General features: G+C 42.3%; 1 protein-coding gene across 1 annotated transcript in view; it reads right to left on the bottom strand.

The window, feature by feature from the left end:
* Positions 1–24,342, bottom strand: part of LOC142748964 (rho GTPase-activating protein 7-like) — a 74,915-nt gene that overhangs the window by 31,126 nt on the left and 19,447 nt on the right. Inside the window, exons 2-5 of the mRNA XM_075856415.1 lie at positions 8,430–8,501; positions 4,026–4,107; positions 1,992–2,055; positions 206–1,554 (exon numbers count right to left, since the gene is read on the bottom strand). Coding sequence (XP_075712530.1) covers positions 206–1,554; positions 1,992–2,055; positions 4,026–4,107; positions 8,430–8,501 — 1,567 coding nt within the window. The remainder of the gene's footprint in view (positions 1–205; positions 1,555–1,991; positions 2,056–4,025; positions 4,108–8,429; positions 8,502–24,342) is intronic.

The raw sequence follows: 24,342 nt of genomic DNA, 5'->3' as shown, positions 1-24,342 counted from the left end.
TCTGAACGTCAAGTTAATGTTTACGCTGCATTTTCCCGCAGCGTGGGCATGAGATTTAGTCACTCTCATCCACTTTGCTGCTACTGTAAACACTGCGGAATATCCTCACACAATTCAGTTGTGGTAATTACGCAGCATTTACGCTACGTGAGAACCCGACCCAAGATGACATTACCATGATAACATAAACAGACTGATAACTAACCTGCTGCAGTCAGTTAACGAGGACTCCATTTCTGAAACCGTTACGTAAGGCAGAATTGAAGAGTCACTATCTGTGCAGGATTTACCACATTCAGGATCTGTACGGTCCAATTTTGACTTGTGTAAATGTTCATCCACTTCAAGGTGAATAGTTTTTGGGGATGATGGGCATGGTGAAGTGGAGTCATTAGCAAAGTCAGAGTCCCCATCATCTGAGAACTTTTCAGACCATGAACTAACCATTTTTCGAAGTCCATTAACGTGTTCCATTACATGGTCTATTTCTGAAAACACATCATCATCACTAGGTGTTCCAAGTCTATTAAAACGAAAAGGAAGATTTGGGACGTTATCATAAATGCTTAATCGATTGTCTATAAGTGACAGTGGGCTTGGGGGCGCTTCACTATCTTTGGAACTACTAGATCTCATTCTGTTCCGATTGCAGCCATGAAAACTTCCAGTTCTCCAGTTTACAGAGGTGTTGTCTGTAGGTGATAAAACACTATCAGTAAGTGCTTTAGGAAATGTCCCAGGTTTGTGGCCATGTGGGATCTGAAACACCTGATTTTCATGCAAATGTCTTTCATTTCTAAAGTTCTCCTCAGAAAGATCATTCCAAATGGATAATTTATTGGGGTCAAAGTCCTCAGCGTACATGCCACCCCTCTTCATATGGCTTCTGACTCTTACAACGGGGCTTGGGGTACTCACAGTGCTGCTGTTTTCAGATGGACTACTACTGCTGCAGGTTTGTGAAGAACTGGAAAAAGTGGCTTTACTTTGGGTATCTGCTAGATCTGAAATGTTCACACAGTTGAGGTTGCGCAGTTTGTCATCACCAAAGCCATCAAGGAGAACTGGACCACTAATAATAGTTTTATCCTTCAGGAGGGGGGTCCTCTTAACAGTTGAACTTCTTAGACGAAGCTTTTCCATTTTCCTAAGAAGACTACCTTTCCTGCTAGGTGGCTTATCAGCCAACTTTTCCTCACCTATTACATTCAGTGTCTCGCTTGGAGAAGGGGAAACACTAAAAGTAGAATTGGGTGACACAACTTTCACAGAGGAACACCGTGAAGAGCTCCTACTAGTTTCCAGTTCTTCATATGTTTTGGAGAAACAGTCACTTTCACCACTGCTAGAACTATGTAGTGAAGATGCATCATTTCTTTCTCCCAGAACTGAAGAATCCACTTTTTCACTCTTGGCAAACGGTGCAGAAAGGCTTGAGGCTTCATCGTGTACAGAACAATTAAAATCTTCGAGACGTGACCAACGATGGCTTTGTCTCTGATAAGACCATTTGTTGCTGATTGCACAAGGTTCATCCTCTTCTGACTCGTCACTCTTCGGAAGAAATATAAAAGAGGTTATCAGATTTTTATTTTTTTTTACCTCTTGGGTTTTAAAACAGAAGACACTAAAGAAGTTCCTTGTAATAATTTATGGTCACCCACAGCTTTATAGTTTACATTTAACAGACTTGGGTATTTGTTAACCTCAATAGAAGTCCAGTCCCAACTTTTAATGAGAACTATGGCATTCACTACTAGACTGAAATAGCAGAGTAGCCTCAGAACCAGCTATTTTTTGCTCCGCTGTAGATTTCTGCTTTTTACTCAATGCCTACAATCGTGTTGTATATCATACCATTGTATAGCATCTTTGTGGGGTATCCACTCATCCGAATGCATTTATTTTTAAAAAAATAAGATTTTCCCTACTATAACACCAGAAAAAAGATAGAAGGGGAAAGAGGGAAGACTAAGGATAATTGTACACACTCTTTTGCGATGACGACTTATTTCCACTTTCATAGAAGCACACTTGTTCAGGGTGTTCAGGCGTCTAAAAAGAAAAATATTAAATATATTGCATAATTTATATTCTCTGTACATAAAAATGTTAGCAAATCCGAGAATACACACATTTTCATTAAAAGTATGATCTGGAGTCATACATATTAGTCTAGTACGTGTCTAGGTAATATTTCGGCTATTGGTGCCCTCAACGACTGCATAAGAGAAAGCACAGATACAGACAACGTGAGTTCAAAGCAAAGTAATGTTACATCGAAAACGTAATATAATTTTTTTTAATTAACTGTAGGTTGGCATATAAATGAATTGGCAAATATATCTTTACTTCAATGTTAAAGGGGATGCTTAATGCAAAACTTATTGTGGCGGTCCCAGCGGTAGATTTTTGATAACGGGGTTTTCCCAAAAAGGAAAGTGCAAATTGGGGCCTAGTATATGTCAATGATGCTTAAAGGACAAATGTACCCTTAAGCTAACCTGTGATCAGGGCCAACGTCCGCACCCGGGCAAGTGCCGGGGCCCACTCGGCCGCTGACTTTGCCGGTGTCACGGTTACCTGTCCCTATATGGACAGTGACGTCAGGAGCAGAGCACGAGTCCCAGGCAGAGTGCTAGTAGTGCTCTGCCCGGTACTATGGCTCTGGGGTTGCCCCTGACAATGCTATCCATATATGGACAGTGACGTCAGGAGCTTCTCCTGAAGCAGAATCCCCAGCCAGAGCGTCGTAATGCTCTGGCTGGGGATTCCATTCCTAGGAGGGAACCTGAAAGGCACTACCTGGGAGGAGGGGGGCTGTGTGGCACTATCTACAGAGGGCTCTAAATTTATGGGGGTACAAACTGGGGGCTTGACTTCTATATGGGGGCACATTGAAGTTTTCTGCCATTTTACTGACGCCGTGAGTACCCCCGCAAAGGGGCCTACTAAGTCTGTCGCCCAAGGTCCCACATAAACATGATATTTCCCATCAACAAATATACCTAGGCTGAGGGGGTCAAGGAAAGTCCTGTAAACATTGCTGGATCCCACTGTATAAAAAAAAGGTGCCATCTATTAGCAAACAGTAAAGCCGGCCATGCAAATGTCTAATGTGTATGGAAGCATCCCGAGTGGGTCGGGAAATATGGAATTCAACAAGACAAACATTATTCGTTCACGAGATACGTGTCTACAGCATCTTACCTGCCTCTCCCTATTGCAGTGAATATGCATGGTCAGGCGATCCAAAACATGCACGTTTATGGGAAAAGTTGGAGGGAAACCGCTGTTAGCTCAAATATCTTTTGGGGGGTTGTCCAATATTTTAATATCGCATTTCTCTGTTAGATCCCACAAACCATGTGTTTCAATGGGAATAGGTCTACATATTGCAGTTACTTGTTATGGTGCCCCCTGGTGTTGAGAATCAGAACGTCTGCCTAGTGTGTTCAGTGCTGGTGAAAAAAAGCCGCTTCTAAAGCGTGGATCTGGGTGGTGGGAATGAGCTACTGACTGTGTCCACCAGCAAGAACACCATAACGTATGTAAAAGTAATGTGTAAATAGATAGGAGCATTTTTTTCCCAATTATTCCAATTGAAAAAAAGTGTGTGTGATCTCACAAAGAAACTTTGCATTTAATCGTGGGACTGCCCCTTTTTACAGAGTAACACACACACAAAGTATTGGGCTGAATAATCTGTAAAAGTCTGTGGGTACATTTTAATGTATGCAGTAATGTATTTCACGCTTGTTCAGAGTCTCCATCCCTGATTCCATCAATTTGACAGGCGGAATAGTGCAGCATGCAGCACTATTCTTGCCATGAAAATTGCAGACACTACAACCAAATCCCAAGGGATCCAATGTAAATCAACATGGTTGGTTGATATCAGTCATATGAAGGATCCACTGCTGCGTTGTGGCTTCAGTTATAAATGGAAACCATGACGCAGATGTGAATAGAGCCTTGATAACCGTACTTTCGATAAAATCCAAAAATAAATATTAACCCATTACCTGAACAGTGATTCCATTGCATCTCGATCAAGGAATTCATGATCATTCTTTACAATTTCTATATCAATTGGGAACTGCAAATCTAAAATGAGAGGAAATACCCATACGGTCAAGTTATATTTCCTTGTATTATAGGTGTATAGACTTCAAACGAACACTAAATAATTCTACAATCATAATAGGTGTAGAATTCTAGTATTGCACAGGTGCTCCTTAAGAAATAATCGGGTTTTGGGACCAGTGCCACTTTCGCAGTCGTGCCACGCAGGAAGACTCAGCTGCAGTCCAAATGCCCGCAGTGCTGCTAATTTGCCACCAAGTCAACGTGATACACTCTCCTAAGCTCTTGTGCTAAATACCCCATAAAAACAAGGGTTTCTGCATCTTGTATCATCCTGTGGTCCTTGGCACACAACGCCATAATAATACACACACAAAATTCAATGAATTCGAATATCAAAAAGTTAAATTCAGTGTTTCAATTCAAAAAAAGTGAAAACGCATATATTCTATAGATTAATTTCCAGCATTTTTTTTTTTTAATTGTAAAATTAGATTATACAAGCCCAATTTCAAAAAGGATTTCGAATACAGAAATGTAGGTCTAAAATTTCCTGGTAGACGGGTGCGTTCACTGTGGACTTGATATAACACAGTGGACCATCACTGTTGTTCAGTGGTCCAAAGTCCTGTTTTCAGATGAAAGTAAATTTTGCCTTTCATTTGGAAATCAAGGTCCCAGAGTCTGGAGGAAGAGTGGAGAGGCACTCAATCCAAGTTGCTTGCGGTCCAGTGTGAAGTTTCCACAGTCCGTGATGGTTTGTGTAGCCATGTCATCTGCTGGTGTTGGTTCACTGTGTTATATCAAGTCCAGAGTCAACGCAGTCATCTACCAGTAAATTTTACAGCACTTCATGCTTCCCTCTGCTGACAAGCTTTATGGAGATGCGGATTTCATTTTCCAGCAGGACTTGGCACCTGCCCACACTGCCAAATGTACCAATACCTGGTTTAATAACCACAGTATCACTGTGCTTGATTGGCCAGCAAACTCACCTGACCTAAACCCCATAGAGATTCTATGGGGTATGATCAAGAGGAAGATGAGACACCAGACAATGCAGACGAGCTGAAGGCAGCTATCAAAGCAACCTGGGCTTCCATAACACTTCAGCAGTGCCACAGGCTGATCGCCTCCATGCCACGCCACATTGATTCATGCAAAAGGAGCCCTGACCATGTATTGAGTGCATATACTTTTCACTAGGCCTAAATGTAGTTATTAAAAATCATTTTTGAAATTGGGCTTATATAAAGTTCCAATTTTCTGAGACCCTAAATTTTGGGTTTATTAACGGTTACCCATAATCAACATTAAAAAGATGCAATGTAATGAATCTATATAATATACGAGCTTTATTTTTTGTATTGCATTACTGAAATTAACTTTTTGATGATATTCTAATTCATTGAGAGATATATATATATATATATATATATATATATATATATAGTGGGGGTTTAGCATCAGGAGAGGTTGATACAGCGGTTTCTTAGTAGCCAGAGACAGGGACACCGTGCATTAAAGTTCATAACAGGGCTTTGCCTGTGTTTTATTCTTGTCAAAGAAACAGCCTCTTGTACAACAAGGCAAAATACAAAATAAATCCTGCTCGTCTGAGCACTAACTAAACAAGATATTATCTAACTATACCAAGTGCCTTCCTACCAGGCACTGGACACAAAGTAACACAGGTCTTTACTCACATAGAATACAGGCTACTCCAGACTTAGTAGTCTCCAGTCTGAGTCAGGGGTGAGACTGACACACACTGTCAGTACCTTTTTATATACAGGCTGCAGGTGCAGCTAATTGAGCAGCAGCCTTGTCCTACAAACAGAGATGGACTAGGGATTGGGGAACCCGCCCTGCTCTTCCCCAATCCAACTCCAGGCCCTTTTTCCGGCTTTTCCTTAAGCTGAGATTGGAAAGCTAGAGCTTTCTATTGCAAAAACTACTCATTCCCTGGAGCCAAGGATACATATGACAGGATTCTAGGGGAAATGTACCTTCCCTCAATGACTTTACCTGTCACTGTCTCACAATATATATATATGCCGCCTGAACCGTGCGTGTGTGTGAGACACACACACCGATCCTCATAGGTGCTTCAGGCGGCCGCCCGGGGCCCATGGCTGCCCAAACTGCACGTAAGAAAAAAAAACAAAACACTATCCAGGGCTGCTGCCTGTCGTGGCCATCAGTCCCACCTGCTGATGAGGAGGTGGTGGGGGGGGAGGGGGACGCATGTGCCGGAGGAGTCAATTGCAGCCAGGGAACTGGGGGCGGGCAGCACAGCACATCAACGGTACAGAGCAGACTGTCACACATAGTAATGGGCAGGTGCTGGAGTCTCTGTGACAGTCTGCTCCTCTGTGCTGCTGTGCACTCTCCCATCTGTCTAAACCTCCAGCAGCTGCCTGATCATGGCAAGACTGCAAGTAGAAGGTGAAGGACCTGTGGTGACCACAGTCACATGACTAAGGTCCTGGAGGCTGTACACAAGCACCGCAGAGGAAGAGGCTCTGGTAAGTGTGGCATGTGTATATCGGGAACATAGTGTAAGTCTATATAGTGAGTGTGTGTGTGTGTGTGTGTATAATGGAAGTCTATATAGTGTGTGATGTATAGGGTTTATAGTGCGTTAAATGTAAGTCTATATAACGTGTGTATAGATTGTAGTGTGTAAATAGTGTGTGCTGTGTGTACAGAGTTTATAGTGTAAGTCTATATAGTGTAATATATATATATATATATATATATATAAATATATTACATGTGTGTGTGGTTTGAATATATCGTGTGTGTGGTGTTCGTGTGATTTGTATATAGGGTGATCAGTTTCAACATTGTGTGTGAAATTATTTCACATCCAAGTAAGCTCAGAACCCACCTGCAGTATAATCTCCCGCATAGAGCCCTCAGTAGTTATTATACTGCAAGGGGGTTCAGAGCATCGTAATGACTGCTGAGGGTTCTGTGGGGGGGGGTGGATAACTCCTTCCCCCCCAGAGCCATAAGAGTCGGACGCTCAGACCCTCCCATAGAGCACTCCGCATTCCGACGCACTGGGGAGGGGTGTCTGACTGCTTAAGAGGGTAACTAAACTTTTTTTTTAAAAATTGACATGTCAGGGACATCCAAAGTTCTGATTGGTGGGGTCCGGGCACGGAGACCCCACCAAATCGCTAAAACAAAGTGGCAGAAGAACTCAGGTGAGTGCTGTGCCACTTTGTTTCTGGTCGTCTTTCCTCTGATAGCTGAGCAAGCGGTGTATGGGCTCAATAGAAGGTCTGAGTCCGTACACCGCTCCAAGGAAAGACGAATCAGAAATGAAGTGGAACACTCACCTGAGCACTTCTGCCACTTTGTTTTAGTGATTGGTGGGGGTCCCAGTGATCGGACCCTGATCGATCAAAACTTTTGACATATCCACTATGACACGCCAAATGTTTTTTAAAAGTGGTTACCCCTTGGGGACTGAATTTATTGGTTTGAGTTAATGTATGGGCCTGGGGTCTTAATTTGTTTAGAAGTTTGGTCTGGGGTATAAAACCATTTAGGGTGTTCAGTTTCTGAATTTTTGTGTTGCTATAGATGCTGAAAATGGCTGCAGAATCGAGGGGCAAAGATTTATCATCAGGAAACTCTGCAGTCATCAGGAGAAGTCGCCATAACTGTCTGTGTCAGATGGGAGTCGTTCTCTTTTCTTCTCCATCAGAGAAGAAATCACTTGAGTAATTTGATTTATAGAAGATCTGTCCCCTTTCCTGACATGTCTGTTATAGGAAATCCTTGTATTCTATAAAAAGAATGTGTACCCAGGACTAAGACAAATGCGTGTTACCATTCCGATGGTCAAGAGGATGTGTGATACGGTCAGCGATGGTTGGAGAATGTCAGTACGTAGGGACACAGCACTGACAAGGGGAATCGTAACACTCATTTGTCAATGCTCACACAGAAAGGTGGTGCTTAATATAGACACTGCGTTGCGGGGTGGTGGAGAAGGGCGGCCCAAGCTTGTGGAACAGCCCAGGGCCTATGTTCTACTTAATCCGGGTGTGTAACACACACACACACACACACACACCAAGCCTAGTAAGCCAACAGCCTGCACCAATAGTGATGAAACCCCAGCTCATAGTGTTGGTTTCCTTCAGGACATCAAGAGGAGAAGATCCATTTTATCTCCTGGCTAAATGGAGATCAGAGCAGTTTCTGATCTACACAGAGAAGACTAGGGAAGGCTGTATGCAAAGGAATACAAACCTAGGATTTAAGGGGAAAGAATAGGTAGCATTAAAGTCCAAAACATGGCTAGTGTGGCAAATTCTTATTACCTTCAAACAACTGTGCATATTGTGGGAATCCTGCAGCTCGGAGCCAGTCACAGGCTTCCTTGGCTTCAATTTCTAATGGGAAGGAAAAATAAAAATATTACAGCACCAAAATACTTGGACAATACATTTATTGTTTAAGCTACCAATCCAATCCCTGTAGAAATTTGTCCCAGAAAACAGCAAGTAGAGATTAAAAAAAAAAGTACACTAGATTTTCTTTAAATTAACTGATCAATTTATTAAAGGCTATGTAAACATTTGATTGCCATATATATTTTTTTAATATAAAAAGTTTTTTTAATAAAGCCAGTGTGATTGTTGCAACTTTATAAATTCTTACAGCGGTTCAGTGTTCTGTATACAGAGCATCTGTATCTTTCAATATGACCCGAATTTGTCAGTCCCGCAGACCCGACTGGTTCAGTGCCAGCGGGTCCTGTGTATCAGATTATGGGTGGACCCTAGGTGTCAATCACATCTAAATTTTGATTTTATGTGACACGCAGGATTCACCTGTAATCTGAGACATGCAGAACCCGCCAGTCCCATGGACCTGATGGGAACAGGATTTATCGAACTATACAGCTGCTCTGTATACAGAATATTGAGCACCTGCATCTCAGAGTCAAAGTAAATTTTAATAAAAACGGTTTATAAAGTTGCACCAATCACACTGACCAATTATTTTTTTTAAATAAAAAAAATAAAGCCATTCAAAACGGTTTACTTAGCCTTAATGCTTTATTTATCCATTAAATTGTGAAGATTACTACACAGAAAAGGTGTTCAAAACTCTACACAGATATCCTATTGACGTTCTCAGCAACTCTTAGCCAACCATCACGTCACTCTTGTACTTGTTTTCTGGCCAACAGGCATATGTTGAGAATTAAGTGCTCATTTTGTGGCAATTAATAAAACCGTAGAGCCAATGCTTGTACATTCCCACAGGAGCAGGGTTAAAGTCAAACCTTCCAGAGTTACAGAACACTCACCAGATGCCTGAAAAATGTAAACATGTTTAGTAGGTCTTAGAAGCATACCACACCTCGAAAATCCAACGGGTGCAATACAAACTTCAAGATGTTTCACATTGGACATCTGTTTCACAGGGGCCAGAAAGAGGGGGATGAAAGGAAGACGTACAAACTGAAGTGCCTGTGAGCGCTCAGCTTTCTGGCAATGGGAAAACTCATCCAGATGTCAGCTGAGTGGATTTGGAGGCGGGAAGTCAACTTTTTTTTAGCAATTCAAAAAATGTTCAACACCTGATGTTTTCTACTTTCACCATCAATGCATCAAAATCTTTCCATACGCTTAAAGTGAGTCTGTCACCAGAAATTGGCCTATCAAAGTAGCAGCACAGTAATATAGTGTAGCCTCACCTAAATAGAACGTGGTTTTCATTTTTCAGATGCGTGGTTCTGTTGCAGCGAGAACTTTATTCTTTATATGCAAATTAGATTTTTGGAGCAATGAGGGCATCACCGTCACTCAAAACCTCTTTACCTTCTATCCCCAGTATGCCCCTCCCTCCTTTGATTGACAGGGTCAGGCAGAGAAGACGACATCACGCCTAGCACTATGTTCTTTTGAGCGCACCCATGCCTCGATTTCTGAATTGGCGCATGCATAGTACAGCAATGAAGTTTCACCGGTCGAATCATCTCTACTGCGCATGCGCCGAGTACGTCACACTACAACTGGGTGGTGTACTGCGCGGGCACGCTCAGGAGAATACGGGGCCAGGCATGATAACATCTTCTACACTGACCCCTGAGGAAGCCACGTTGTGGCGATACACGAGGGGCATCCAGACTTTTCTCCTCTTATTGGATACTCCTTGATTTCACAGGATATGTTTGATGCAATATTCTTTCCATCCAGGTTTATACGATTACATTTGTTATCTGAGTAGTCTTTAGGTAGGTCTATTGCTGTTTTTTTTGTGTTTAGCCACTTATGAGGGTGGCATCCCCCAGACGACCAGCTCTAGCATGTATTTGCTATTTGTATTTATGTCCATGTGGTGTATTAGTCATGAATAAATTTATATATTTTTTTGTCATACTCAGTGTCTACTCCGGTTTCCTCTAACACCCCAAAAAACAAACATACCAATAGGGAATTTAGATTGTGAGCCCCAATGGGGACAGTAAAAGAGGACCACTGTACAGCGCTGCGTAATAAGTTGGTGCTATATAAGTAACTGAAATAAATCTGCGGTGCCCGACGGTGTGTTTTGTTTGCTTAGACTAGTCTTCTATACTGCCTGTTCCTGTAAACCAAAAGAAGGAATGAGGGTAGGAACTAGGGCTAGCCGGTAGGAACTAGGGCTAGCCGGTAGGAACTAGGGCTAGCCGGTAGGAACTAGGGCTAGCCGGTAGGAACTAGGGCTAGCCGGTAGGAACTAGGGCTAGCCGGTAGGAACTAGGGCTAGCCGGTAGGAACTAGGGCTAGCCGGTAGGAACTAGGGCTAGCCGGTAGGAACTAGGGCTAGCCGGTAGGAACTAGGGCTAGCCGGTAGGAACTAGGGCTAGCCGGTAGGAACTAGGGCTAGCCGGTAGAGCGGTTTGGCGCAACAATGACGCCCTCGTTGCTCCAAAAAGCACATTTGAATATACTCAATAAAAGTTAGTTACCGCTGCAACGGACATGAAAAATAAAAAACTCTTGATATTCTGGTGAGGCTGAACTAGATTACTGTGCTGCTGCTTTGTTTTTTTTGATAGTTTCTGGTGACAGACTCCCTTTAAGTAACAAAATTCACCATAAAAAGCTACATTCTGTCAAGCAGGGCAAGATAAGTCGGACATAAGAACCAAGTGTACCAACTCCCAGGCAGAAGTCACGCGAGCCCCAAATACTGCAAATGTTCCACAGCATTTCTGCAACAAAATCTGCTAACAATTTTGCCGGCGATTTCACCCCTTCTACATTTCAGATTTTACCCTTTCAGTGAACATCTAGAACAGAACTTCATTTGAAAATCTGTAGTGTGCTCCTAATTCAGTTGTTCAAATCCCATCCACACGGCTGGGACTAATCTAATGCACATTTCCATCATGTGTGAACTCTGCTTTATACAAAGGATGTGGACCCAAGTGTTTATCGCAGTATAAAAACCACCTATAGCAGTTCCTCATACATTCTAATGGGGCTGGAGCAGCATTTGTAGGGTCCAATGAAACAATCAGCATGAGATCGCACCCAAGCGGCTTGACATGACCCATTGGTAATTTGTCAAAACCTCATATCAGATATGAATATGACCATCCAGAACTACAGCACACCCACAGAGAATTTGACTAGGTGAAAGTGGACAGCTTACAGAAGGGAAACCAGCTCCAAATATCCTACAGGGGGCAGATGCATCACTGAGTCACAGCTCTAAGGGCCTGTTCACATTAGTGTTGATTTTGATCCTGTGAATGGAAACTAAAGCTTCTGTTTGCATTACCATTTATTTCAATGGTAATGATTCCATTTGCCTTGGCTTCCATTCTATCAAGTTTTTTTGCGGAGATAGCGTAGTCGACTGCGCTAGTTTCCGCAAATGAAAACAAAAACACACAGAAACTTCACAGAACAGAAACCAACGCAAACAGTAGCATTACCATTGAAATCAGCGGTAATGCAAACAAAATATTTAGTCTCCATTCCTTTCCATTCATGGGTTCCTCCAACGGAAAGCTGCAATGGAACCCATGAGCAGAAAACCAACGCCGATGTGAACACAGCCCTACACCATACAAAAGGTGTAGTGTGGCGTGATCGGTCGCGACGATGAAATGTATCAATGTAAAGATAGAATTTCAGGTAAACACAAGTGAAAGCTGTCGAAGAACCGGTCTCCCACTTGGAACGAAGTATTAGAGATATTCATCGTTAGCCGTGGATGCAAGTAGGTAACATAGGTCAGTTTTAACATGGAGCACGAGCTTGTTTCTACAGCAGCATCCATGCAACCACCCCAGTCTGTCTTTATAAGTGAGACTTTTGGCTCTACACAGTAAAGAGTGGTGCAATTTTAGTTATAAAACAAGCTCCCACTGAACACTCGCAGTAATTTGCCAAGTAAAAAGTCTTGTTGCTAAATACTGAGCAACAGTTTAAAGAGGCTCTGTCAACAGATTATCAAATCCCCATCTCCTACCACATGTGATCGGCGCTGCAATGTAGAGAACAGTAACGTGTTCATTTTTGGCCAAGTTATGAGCTATTTTATACATATGCAAATGAGCTTTGAAATGGACAACTGGACGTGTTTTTATTCGTATGTGCAACTGGGCATGTATTGTGTTTCTAACTGGGCGTGTTTACTTGTTTTACTAACTGGGCATTGTGGAGAGAAAAGTGTATGATGCTGACGAATCAGTGACCAATCAGCATCATGCACTCCTCTCCATTCATTTACACAGCAGCATCGTTCTTACTAGAACGATGTGCAGCCACATACACAAGTGTCCTGATAATGAATACACATGACCTCCAGCCTGGACGTCATGTGTACTCCGAATCCTGACACTTCTGAATAATTTGTGAGATTCCAGCAAGCCACGCGTAATCTCGCAAGATTACGAGATTTCGTTTCCCTTGCTGGAAATTTTACAGAAAGGATTCAGAAGAGTCAGGATTCTGAATAACTAAGTGCAGAGATTGTGAATAGACGTCCCGTGGAATGTCTATTCACTGTCTAAACACTTCAGTATTGTTAATGTGTTAGTGTAAGACAGCACATAAGGATTTAGCAGGATCCCTATGCGCTGAGTAAATGAATGAAGTGTATGACGCTGATTGGTCAGCGTCATACACTCCTCTGTACAACGCCCACTTGGTCTAAAGTAAAAACACGCCCACTTGGGCATTAAGCAACTCATTAGCATAAATCTAAAATCGCTAATAAAGTGGTGAAAACAGATAGTTTTTTTTAAAATAAAAAGCACTTCTGTCACCTACATTATAGCGCTCATCTCCTTCTGTAGGAGATGGGGCACTTATAATGTGGTGACAGAGCCGCTTTAACTATATACATGGTTGATAAGATATACGACCAATACATGTCAAGCCATCAAACACCTCAAGTGGCATACACAGGGTCAGATTTACTGCGTCTTCATCTAGAATGTGTTGAAAAAATGCGCCAAATTTTGGCACATTTGATTTTAGACTAATTGAACAGATGTATTCGCCTCACAAGACACTTTTAAAAAAAGGGTCTAGAAAAAGGAGGTGGTTTAGCAGGAAGGTCGGATGACGCTTCATTCCATGTGACCACCATTGCAGCCAATCACAGGCTGCAGCAGTCTCCTGGCGTGAGACGTCATTCCAGGAGGCCAGCCTGCTAGCAGGCCATCTAAGTGCTGAAATTATTCACACAGGACATTTCGGGCGAAAAAAAATGCACCACAGTTAAACCCGGAATTCCCTGCGGCGCACAGGGCAGATACGCTGCGTGCTATTATGCAGGGTATCCGCCCCGTGTGAACTCAGCCTAAAAAGATCAGTTAAGTTTTTTGGCGCCAATTTTGACACGGAAACAGTGTTGAAAACAGCGCAAAAAACAGCTGAAATCAGCTCCCATTGATTTCACCTGGAAGCAGGGGAGTTCCCCCTCCCCCCCGAGTGGCTTTTGGCTGCTGACTGTAAAACAGCGCAATGTCCTTTCTTCCCGCTTCTGACCTATTAAAATCATTGGGAGGCAGAAAAAACCTGCAGAACTCATTCCAGAGTGTTTCTTTGGCAACACTATCATTTTATTTGCTTCAATGTTGCGGGCAAAAAGGAAAAAGGGCGGGAAGGCGAGGCTAGCTGCAGCTCATGAATATCGAGAAGTCCTGAGAGCGAGCACATCTTTGAGAGGACTCCGGTCTCAGCTCGCAGGAGATAAACAGGGATATTAGGAAAATGACTGAACATTACAAAACAAAGGCCTGTTATCAGCGCTGGCCTCCATTTATTATTTACATTCACCTGTTCAGTCAGGGGAATGGAAAGCATAGCTTCCGTTTGCATCACCATTGATTTCAATGGTAATTTTGTTTGTTGGTTTCAGTTTGCCTCAAATCACCACACAGAATATGGTGTACAATTTTTGGACACCTGTGTAAGGAAATGGCTGAACTAGACCAGGTACAAAGAAGGGCGACCAAGGTTATTTCAGGGAATGGGTGGATTGCAGTAGCAAGAAATGTTATCAAACTTGGCTATTCAGTTTACAAAAAAAGACGACTTAGGGGGCGATCTAATTACAATGTACAAATATATAACTGGACAGTACAGAGATCTTTCTAATGATCTTTTTACACCTAGGCTTGTAACAAGGACAAGGGGGCATTCCCTACGTCTAGAGGAAAAAAAATAAAAATATAGATTTCACCATCACAGACGGGGTTCTTTACTGTGAGAGCAGTGAGACTATGGAACGCAGGATGTTGTGATGGTTGATTGTTTGAAGAAGTTCAAGACCGGCCTTGATGCCTTTCTTGAAAAATATAATATTACAGGTTATAAGTACTAGATTCTGGAGATGGGGCGTTGATCCGGGGATTTATTCTGATTTCCATATTTGGATTCAGGGAGGAATTTTTTACCTAATGAGGAAATTGGCATCAACCTGATGGAGGTTTTGCCTTCTTCTGGATTATGGGTTGTTCTTGATGGACCAGTGTCTTTTTCCAACCTTATCAACTATGTAAAGCTACTGAGAGGACACTCATCTTGACAATGATATAAGTGATCATACTTTGTGAAGCCACGCCCCCAAGCTACACCAAAGGTTTTTTTTATGGAAACTGTAGCAAGTGGGCCAGTGTGCTTTCAAATTTCAGGGCTGAATTTTAGTCCGGCCCTGCCCCCAAATGACATTGAACCAGCAGTAAAGTTCTGTATTCTAGGTGTTTTCCTGATGGTCCCAACAGGCAGGAGAACCAATGTGACTAAGCCAATTTAGGGGCTTTCCGATTAGCAGTCTTTTTTTTTTTTTTTTTTTTTTTTAAGTGATTTCCATACTGCAAAATAGAAGACGTGCACATTACATCTAAAAAGAACAAACAAAACAATTTTACTTACCAGTCACATTTTCCATTTACGTCCTCAGATGGCTATTGTGGGATGTTTCATAACAGGCTGTTGCTCATCCCCATGTCTTCTGCTCTACCGATCTAAACTTGAGTTAAAGAGGCTCTATCACCAGATTATAAGTGCCCTATCTCCTACATAATCTGATCGGCACTGTAATGTAGAGAACAGTGGTTTTTATTTTGAAAAACTATTTTTGAGCAATTTTAGATTTATGCTAATTAGTTTCATAGACAACTGGGCGTGTTTTTACTTTTTACCAACTGGGCGTTGTACAGAGGAGTGTATGACACTGACCAATCAGCATCATACACTTCTCATTGTTCCAGCCCAGCTTCTTTCACTGCACAATCGCGCTGTAGCAATGGGCTGGAACAATGAGAAGTGTATGACGCTGATTGGTCAGCGTCATACACTCCTCTGTACAACGCCCAGTTGGTAAAAAGTAAAAACACGCCCAGTTGTCTATTAAGAAACTAATTAGCATAAATCTAAAATTGCTCATAACTTGCTCAAAAATGAGTTTTTCAAAATAAAAACCACTGTTATCTACATTACAGCGCCGATCAGATTATGTAGGAGATTATGTAGTGCATTTATAATCTGGTGGCAGAGCCTCTTTAATCTCATTTTCAGCCAAACACTATCTGCTGACCAGCTCCCCACTGCTCGAGTTTTCTTCCAGATGCCCTGACAGATACTGCGTCCCTCTGTCTGCCACCGCAGCCCCTCATTGCTCTAGGTCCTGCACTGTGCCGTCTGTAATAGACAGCAGAGCAGGTGCTACAGTGTGTGTGGAAGCAGGAGAGACCAGTGGAGACCACGAGCATACATTCTCCATACACTGCACTAGTGACGTGTGATAGATCTGGCACTAAGGGATCAAAATGGGGATGTTAACCCTGCGGAAAATGTGTTGCAGACACAAATGTGGAAACTGCTGATATTTTCTTCAATCCATGCAGCAACGAGTACAAAAAAAAAATAAAAAAAAAAAAATATCGCACATACTATCGGATGTAGAAAAATCCGTGTAGTATATTACGCAACATGCCCGTGCAGCAAAATTTGTCGGTCTTACATCACGAGAGCTACGTCATGTGAGGGAGCACGCTTTGGACATTCAAGTAGCTGAAGTAGAAACTGATCAAATTTGAAGACCAGACCCAGACACAACTGCATCAGTAGATTGTCCGACAAGAGGGATTTCATGGTGTTCTGATTAATAGGGGGGGGGGGGGGGTGACTGAAAATGTGTCCTGGCTCAAAATTAGGCCAGATGGATCTACCTCTTGAATACAGTATCTCCAAAGGAAATTTGTTGTGCACCCTTCCTTTAAGAAAGGGGCACTTCACTGGCGTTCCTTATTCATTTTATATAGCGCAAGGTCTTCTCGGTACCCCTCCAACGGTCTTTGTTAATTCCCGTTGCTCCTCTTATTAGCATTACAAAGGGATTTGGAACGGCGTTTAGCTGGTTTTAATTTATGGAAGTATTAACTTCTTGGCGACTTCCGACGTACTATTACTGATATGTCGCTGAGGGGATGTAGCGCGCTTACAGGCTGAGCGCACTCCATACTAAGCGGGTCACGGCTGTGTTATACAGCAGACAACTCACCCCAATGGGCGGAATCAAAGACACCGCCCATTTAATACTTTAAATGCCACGGTCAATCGCGACCGCAGCATTTAAATTGTTACAATCAGGGGGCATCCCCTCAAACAAGCCTGCCTCACGCGTGGCTTCAAAGGAGACTGTCAGAATCACAATATACTGCAATACATTAGTATTGCAGCATATCATGCAAGCAATCCAACGATCGCTGGTTCAAGCCCACTAGGGGACTAAGATTTTTTTTTTTTATTTCACTTTATTTACATTAAAAAAAAAAAAAAAAAAGTTGACATAACTGGTATCGTTGTGTCCATAAAAGTCCGATCACAACATAGCATTGTTTAACCCGATCTATGAACGCCATAAAAAAAAAAAGATATAAAAAAAACGTGCAAATTGCTGTGTTTTGCTCACCTAAAAAAAAATAAAAAATTAGGCCCTTTCATCGCTAAATTGACAAAGGAAAAAAAAAGTTATGGCTCTCAGAACATGGCGACAACTTTTTTTATTTTTTAGCAAATTGTTTTTTCTAAAAGTGGTATAACAAAAACAAAATTTGGTATCGCCATAATTGCCTCCAGCCAGGATTACAATGCGATTTATTCTCCCAACACTACAGTACAGTTACTGTGGGAGTAAGTGACAGCACAGAGCAATCTCGCGAGATCACGCTGTGGAGAGTACAGCTGAACATGAATGAAGAGAAGTGTATGACACTGAACTGTCAGCGTCATACACTTTACTACGCCCACTTGGTGAAAAGTAAAAGAAAAAACGCCCACTTGGGCATTAACAAATTAGCATAAAAATTAAAATGCTTATAACTTTGTAAAGAATACAAGTTCTTAATTTAAGCCAAACCAAAAAAAAAAAACAACAACACACACATTACTTATCTATATGGGAATGTGTCACTAGAATTTTTTTTTTGCTTTTTTTAGTTAAACAGTTAGTATCTAAAATGATTACAGATGGTTTTCATTTTTTCACAAGTCAGGAAATATTATAAATTAGATTCTAATTTATAACATTTCCATGTGCTGGTCACTAGAGGGAGCAATTCCCAAAATTGCAGAATTGGCATGTGGTAAAGTAACCTCATTGCTTTATGCTGCAAAATTGGAGAAGACACACACTCGCTCTAGTGTCCTCACACAATCCCCCCTCGTCTTTCTCCTGGCTAGTTCCAGGAGAAAGGAGGGGGTTGAATGTTCAAACCTCCTACACTTTGTGCTGCCCATTTGAGCTAATGCAGTGTAGGAGGATTGGACACAGTGGTAATCACACAGTATAACATGAATATACACACACATCACATACACAAACATAACTTACCTGCTCCTGCCGCCGCTCCTAGTCCTTGCGTCTGATCATTTGGCTGGAAGCCGCGACCGGAAGTCGCCATCTTACTGTCCGGCCACGGCTTCCGGTCCACATCAAAATGGCGCCGGATGTCGCTCTGCCGAAGACCTTCCTTTTGGTCTGTGTGGGAGTGGCGTATGCGCCGTTCCCACACAGACGGCGTATGCTATAGTGAATGGAACGGGGATGTATGTGCCGTATTCCATCTCTGTATGTGTCGTTAATCAACACATACAGAGATGAAAAAAAAATGGTAGCCCCCATAGAGAAGTAAAAAGAAAAAAAAAAAAACACAAATAAAATTTATTTTAATGACATACTAAAAGCCATAATTATATATAAAAAGAAAAATTTGTGAAACCTTCCCTTTAAAGCGCCTATTAGGTAGAAGATAGGGCAGTTATAAACTGGTGATAGAGCCTCTTTAATTTGGGCTTTGTATTCCACTATGTTGCCAATTTGTTCACCATTTATCTGGGATCTGTATGGTAGTAATTGTACACACACTTGTATAAATATTACACGCAATACAACTGTGTGACCAATTGCACAGCTCAGTGTTTAGTGAACAATGAGCATATCAGCCCTTAGGTTTTGTCTTTAGAACATAGGAAGTTCTCTAGAGATTGTGTATAGATAACTGGTCAGATTGTTTCTGGGTGGGGACTACCAGCCTTTCCTTCACCTCAATACAAGATTTTATGAAAACCTGGCATGAACTCAGTGTCTAAGCCTACGTGCAGCCCTTGCCATGCTGATCACACATCTGTCAAAGTTAAATAAGGGGTAACCGGCTTTACAACAAGGCGTGTACTAGAGAGAATATTCAGACAACCATTTGCCATACAAAAGAGCCTATTCATTGAACATTTACTGAAATTCCATTACTCTGGCACCCATTGGTCCATAATATCCACTAATCCATCAAATAGTATTCCAAATTGGATTAGTAAGAAATCGCAAAATCAAATGGCCAGGTACTGCCGCAGATATGTCAATCTCAGCAATGCAGCATAACATGCGACGCCGAGTCTGTGTGTAACTCTCCAATAGTAAGGAATTTTATCTTCAAGCACGTCAAAATTAAAAAAATATTTTTTTTTAGGCCTGTGTACACGTATCAATCATTACAAATACTTCTTTTGATTTGCAAAACGATCTAATTTGGGTCGAGTTGTTAACATATTGATCCATCATTCCGAGCTGCAGTTTCCAGATTGGCAGCTGAATTTGCCAGAGACTCTAGCCCTTTCCAGAACAAGCTGTGCGTTTGGGTCATTGGCTAGACCCTTAAGACTTTAGTGCTAGCCCACAGGATCTGGCTGTTCCATTACAGAACGCAGCTGCATCATGAAAACGACACTTTGGAGCAAACGAAAAACTGTTCCTCCGCCAAATGGAATGTATTGGCTGCTCAGCGAGGAATCTCTTAGCAAGCTTAGTCACCCAGGTTTTTTGGAAATTTATGTGTAACAAACGTAACCAATTCCACACAATAATGCAGAACATCTGCACTATCCGTTATGGAAATGTAACTTCCAGGTTAATCTAAAGTGTACAGGCATCTCCCAGAGAGCTGCGGGGGATGTCTATACGTTTATTAGCATAGAGTGGTATAAAAGCTTATACTCCGCCAATCAAATAGCTCAGCATGGCCAGTTTTTGCCCATTCCTGTAGTATCCAGTTGACGTGAGCTCTTCGCAAGTCTAATTCAAGTGTGGCTGATCCATTACTTTTTCCTATCCACAGCATGACTGCCATGTCCATGCAGTCAACAGACTTGCAGGTAACACCTAATGATCCAGTGGGCTCATAGTAGTAAGTTATAGTAGTCGCACTAGTGTCACTGAAATGTAGAGCTGGCCATACACATTCGATCAAATTTAGGCAAACCTGCCGGCAAGCTAGTGTATATGGGGGCTTCCCAACAGTCTAAAAGGCAGATCGAAGATCAGGACTATTTCAACGTGGCCCTTTTACACAGGACAATGATCAGGAAGACGAGCGTTCATACGAATACTCGTTCCTGATCATGGCCAGAGGTTAGAAAAGGGGTTGCCTTCTCTTCACTGTAATCAAAGCAAAGCTTGGCTGCCTCCAAAACTACCCAGGGCAGTGGTTTATTAAATAAGGGTAGGACATTACAGATTACTGCAGACCTTCAGGAGCCAGTTACGACCCCAAAACAAGTTGAGCACCAGCAGCAAACATCTAGACTGTGGCTACTTGGCTTGTGGGAATTTTCCAGACCTGGCTAAGGCACATTTACACAAATACATGAAAATTTGAATGATGCCGCTTGCTTGAGGGTTAGATTTTTTATTTACAGACATCCTTGAAGTTAGATTTCAAAATCAAAAGGATTACTTGGTCATAATTTTTTTTTTCTTCATCTGTGAAGGAACATCAGTTTCGTTCAAACGTTATGGGTGAAACATCAGTATATGCTTGGCAGCAATCTTTCAGATCTGAAAGAATAGCTAGCGATTAAAGTGTAGCTAAACGTTTGACAAACTTCTGACATGTCATAGTGACACGTCAGAAGTTTGGATTTGTGGGGGTCCGAACACCGAGACCCCCATCAATCGCTAGAATGAAGCAGCTGAAGCGCTCGTGTGAGCACTCAGCCGCTTAGGGTCTAATCTGCTTTTTCCGGAAAGTCGATGTAATCAGCTTACGGGCTCATAGACTTTCTATTGAGTCCGTACACTGATACATTTCCGGAAAAAGCCGAACAGACACGAATCAGCGTACGGGCTCGATAGAAAGTCTGAGCCCGTACACCGATACACCGGCTACAAATGTAAACTTGCATCAGTTTTTTTTCCCTGTCAGTTTTAAAAATCGGATGAATTTGCCACAAGCCCCCTGCAGGTAATGCCACCAATCCCCTGCAGGTAATGCCACCAATCCCCTGTAGGTGATGCCACCAATCCCCCCCCCCCCACATTCCAGGAGAAGTCACCCCCCCCCACATTCCAGGAGAAGTCACTGACTTCAATGTCCATATATGGACAGTGTAGTCACTGACTTCTCCTGGAGAGGAATTCCCTGCCACAGGTCGGGAATTCCGCTTCAGAAGTGAGTGACGTCACCGTGTCCAAATATGGACAGTGTAGTCACTCACTTCTCCTGTAGCAGAATCCCCGGCCATAGCGTTGGGGATTCCGCTGCAGAAGTGAGTGCCGTCGCTGTGTCCATATATGGAGCCGTCACTCTTGCTCCAGCATTAATTCAACTGTATCTGCATCCTAAGGATGCAGTTGGAACTGGAACCAGCGACGGTCAGATGGCATGAAACCTTATCCAAGTAGGCCGGCCAGGATGAGGTTAGAGGGCCGGCCTTCTGGGATCAAATCACAGGCTACAGCGGTCTCCTGGGATGAAACGTCATCCCAGGAAGCCTGCTGAGCAGTTTTCTGCAGCAGACATTCCGGACTAAGAACTGCACCACAGTTTGCTGCGGTTTTTCACCTGAAATTTCCTTAGGCCACCGGGGCGGACACCAGATACCGCCACCCGGTACCAAATGATGTGCAGCCCAGTATTGGTCCGTGGCCCAGTGGTTTGGGGGATCACTGGCCTAATAGACCCTTAAAACGCGAGAAAAAAAAATAAAAATGGGACAAAACTTGAATGCAAATATAAACATTACTACACAGTGTTTTACCTCACCTCAGATAACGCAAGAGCCACAATGTAAAGCATTTTAACCCCTGTAGAATACAGATTTCTGAGGATGGGGCAGTAGGGGGCACAGTGACCATATATCTTCCAATTAAAACATGGCAAACAACTTTGCTGATATTTAATAGAATATATTCAGGTTTGACGTGTGATAAATGCACTAAAGATGAAACATAAGATACAAATGTCAACTCTAAGACAACAACCTAAAATTGCATTGAAAAAGGGTCTTCCAGAAGAGTGGTCTTCTCAAAGAAGATGCATAGTATATGATGGAACCAAAATCTGGCTTGGATAAAGGGGTAGTCTTTTGGAGAAGTTTCACTGTACAGGGATATGAGTGCACACCCATGATATACAACTTCAGCTTCTTTCTAAAAGGAAGGGAGGCATGAAAAATCAGGGAAATTCCACTGATAAACAGTTAAGTGCCGCTATGGAAACAGTTGGGAGCATATTCAGTAACATGGCAGAGACTGAATATTTTTTAGCCAACGTAGATTCTAGTGTACTAGAACATTGTTAATTTCTAAAACACGTATGGACTCAAAGAAGATTACTAGAAAGGGACAAATCTTCCAATGGCAAACCAAACGTCAAAACAAAAAGCTTTGATGAAGTTCTCCAGTGTGTAGCGGTTTTATTATTATTTATAAGACCTATTATTAAAGAATAAGAGGGGCTATCAAACACCCCTATCTAGCCCAGACTGCATTTCGGTTATCCCCCTTAAAGGTGTTGTTTAACTAGCGGCCCACCCATGCACTATGGCTGCTACAGCAATAGGATGCCACATTCAATAGTATCTGCATCCTTAGGACGAAGATAGTTAGGTCCAGGATAATGTGACACAATCATGATTTGGCCTCTGCATGCCACCACATTGGATTTTAAATGAAACAACTGAGATGCAATTGAAGTGTAGACTTTCAGGATTTAATTCAAGAGGTTGAACAAAAACATCCTGTGAAACGTTTAGGAATTGCAACCATTTTTCTACACAGCCTCCTCATTTCAGGGGCTCAAAAGTAATTGGACAAATGAACTTTACCATAAATAAAATGTTTTTTTTTTAAATACTTTGTAGAGATTCCTTTGCAGGCAATGACTGCCTGAAGTCTGGAACCCATGGACATCCCCAAATGCTGGGTTTCCTCTTGTGATGCTTTGCCAGGCCTTACTGCATCTGTCTTCAGTTGTTGCTTGTTTGTGGGTCTTTCTGCCTTAAGTTTTGTCTTAAAGTGAAATGCATGCTCAATCGGGTTGACATCTGAAGATTGACTTGGCCATTGCAGAATATTCCACTTCTTTGCCTTAAACTCCTGGGTTGCTTTCGCAGTATGTTTTGGGTCATTGTCCATCTGTACTGTGAAGCGACGTCCAATCAACGTTGCTGCATTTGGTTGAATCTGAGCAGAAAGTATATCCCTGAACACTTCAGAATTCATCCGGTTTCTTTTGTCTTCAGTCACATCAATAAACACTAGTGACCCAGTGCCTATGGCAGCCATGCATGCCCATGCCATCACACTGCCTCCACCATGTTTTACAGAGGATGCGATTTGGATCATGAGCCGTTCCAAGCCTTCTCCATAGTTTTTTCCTCACATCATTCTGGTACAGTTTGATCTTAGTTTCATCTGCCCAAAGAACGCTGTTCCAGAACTGGGCGGCTTCTTTAAAGGTTGTTTGGCAATGTCTAATCTGGCCTTTCTATTTTTGAGGCGGATTAATGGTTTGCACCTTGTGGTGAACCCTCTGTATTTGCTCTCATGAAGTCTTCTCTTTATGGTAGACTTAGATACTGATACACCTACTTCCAGGAGAGTGTTCTTCACTTGGGTAGATGTTGTGAAGGTTTTTCTTCACCATGGAAAGGATTCTGCAATCATCCACCACTGTTTTCTTCCGTGGATGTCGAGGCCTTTTGAAGTTTACGAGATCACCAGTGCGCTTTTTTTTTTCAAGAATGTTGATTTGACCACTCCTAACATTTGTGCTCTCTGATGGATTTTTTCATTTTTTTTTTTTCAGCCTAACGATGGTCTGTTTCACTTGCATTGAGAGATCCTTTGTCCTCATGTTGTGGGTTCACAGAACAGCTTCCAAATGCAAATGCCACACCTGGCAAACTCCAGACCTTTTGCCTGCTTAATTGATGGATT

The sequence above is a fragment of the Rhinoderma darwinii genome, chromosome 3 (assembly GCF_050947455.1).
Source record: "Rhinoderma darwinii isolate aRhiDar2 chromosome 3, aRhiDar2.hap1, whole genome shotgun sequence".
Classification (NCBI taxonomy): domain Eukaryota; kingdom Metazoa; phylum Chordata; class Amphibia; order Anura; family Rhinodermatidae; genus Rhinoderma; species Rhinoderma darwinii.
The sequence above is the reverse complement of the archived record's forward strand: the minus strand, read 5'-3'. Positions and strand labels throughout refer to the sequence as shown.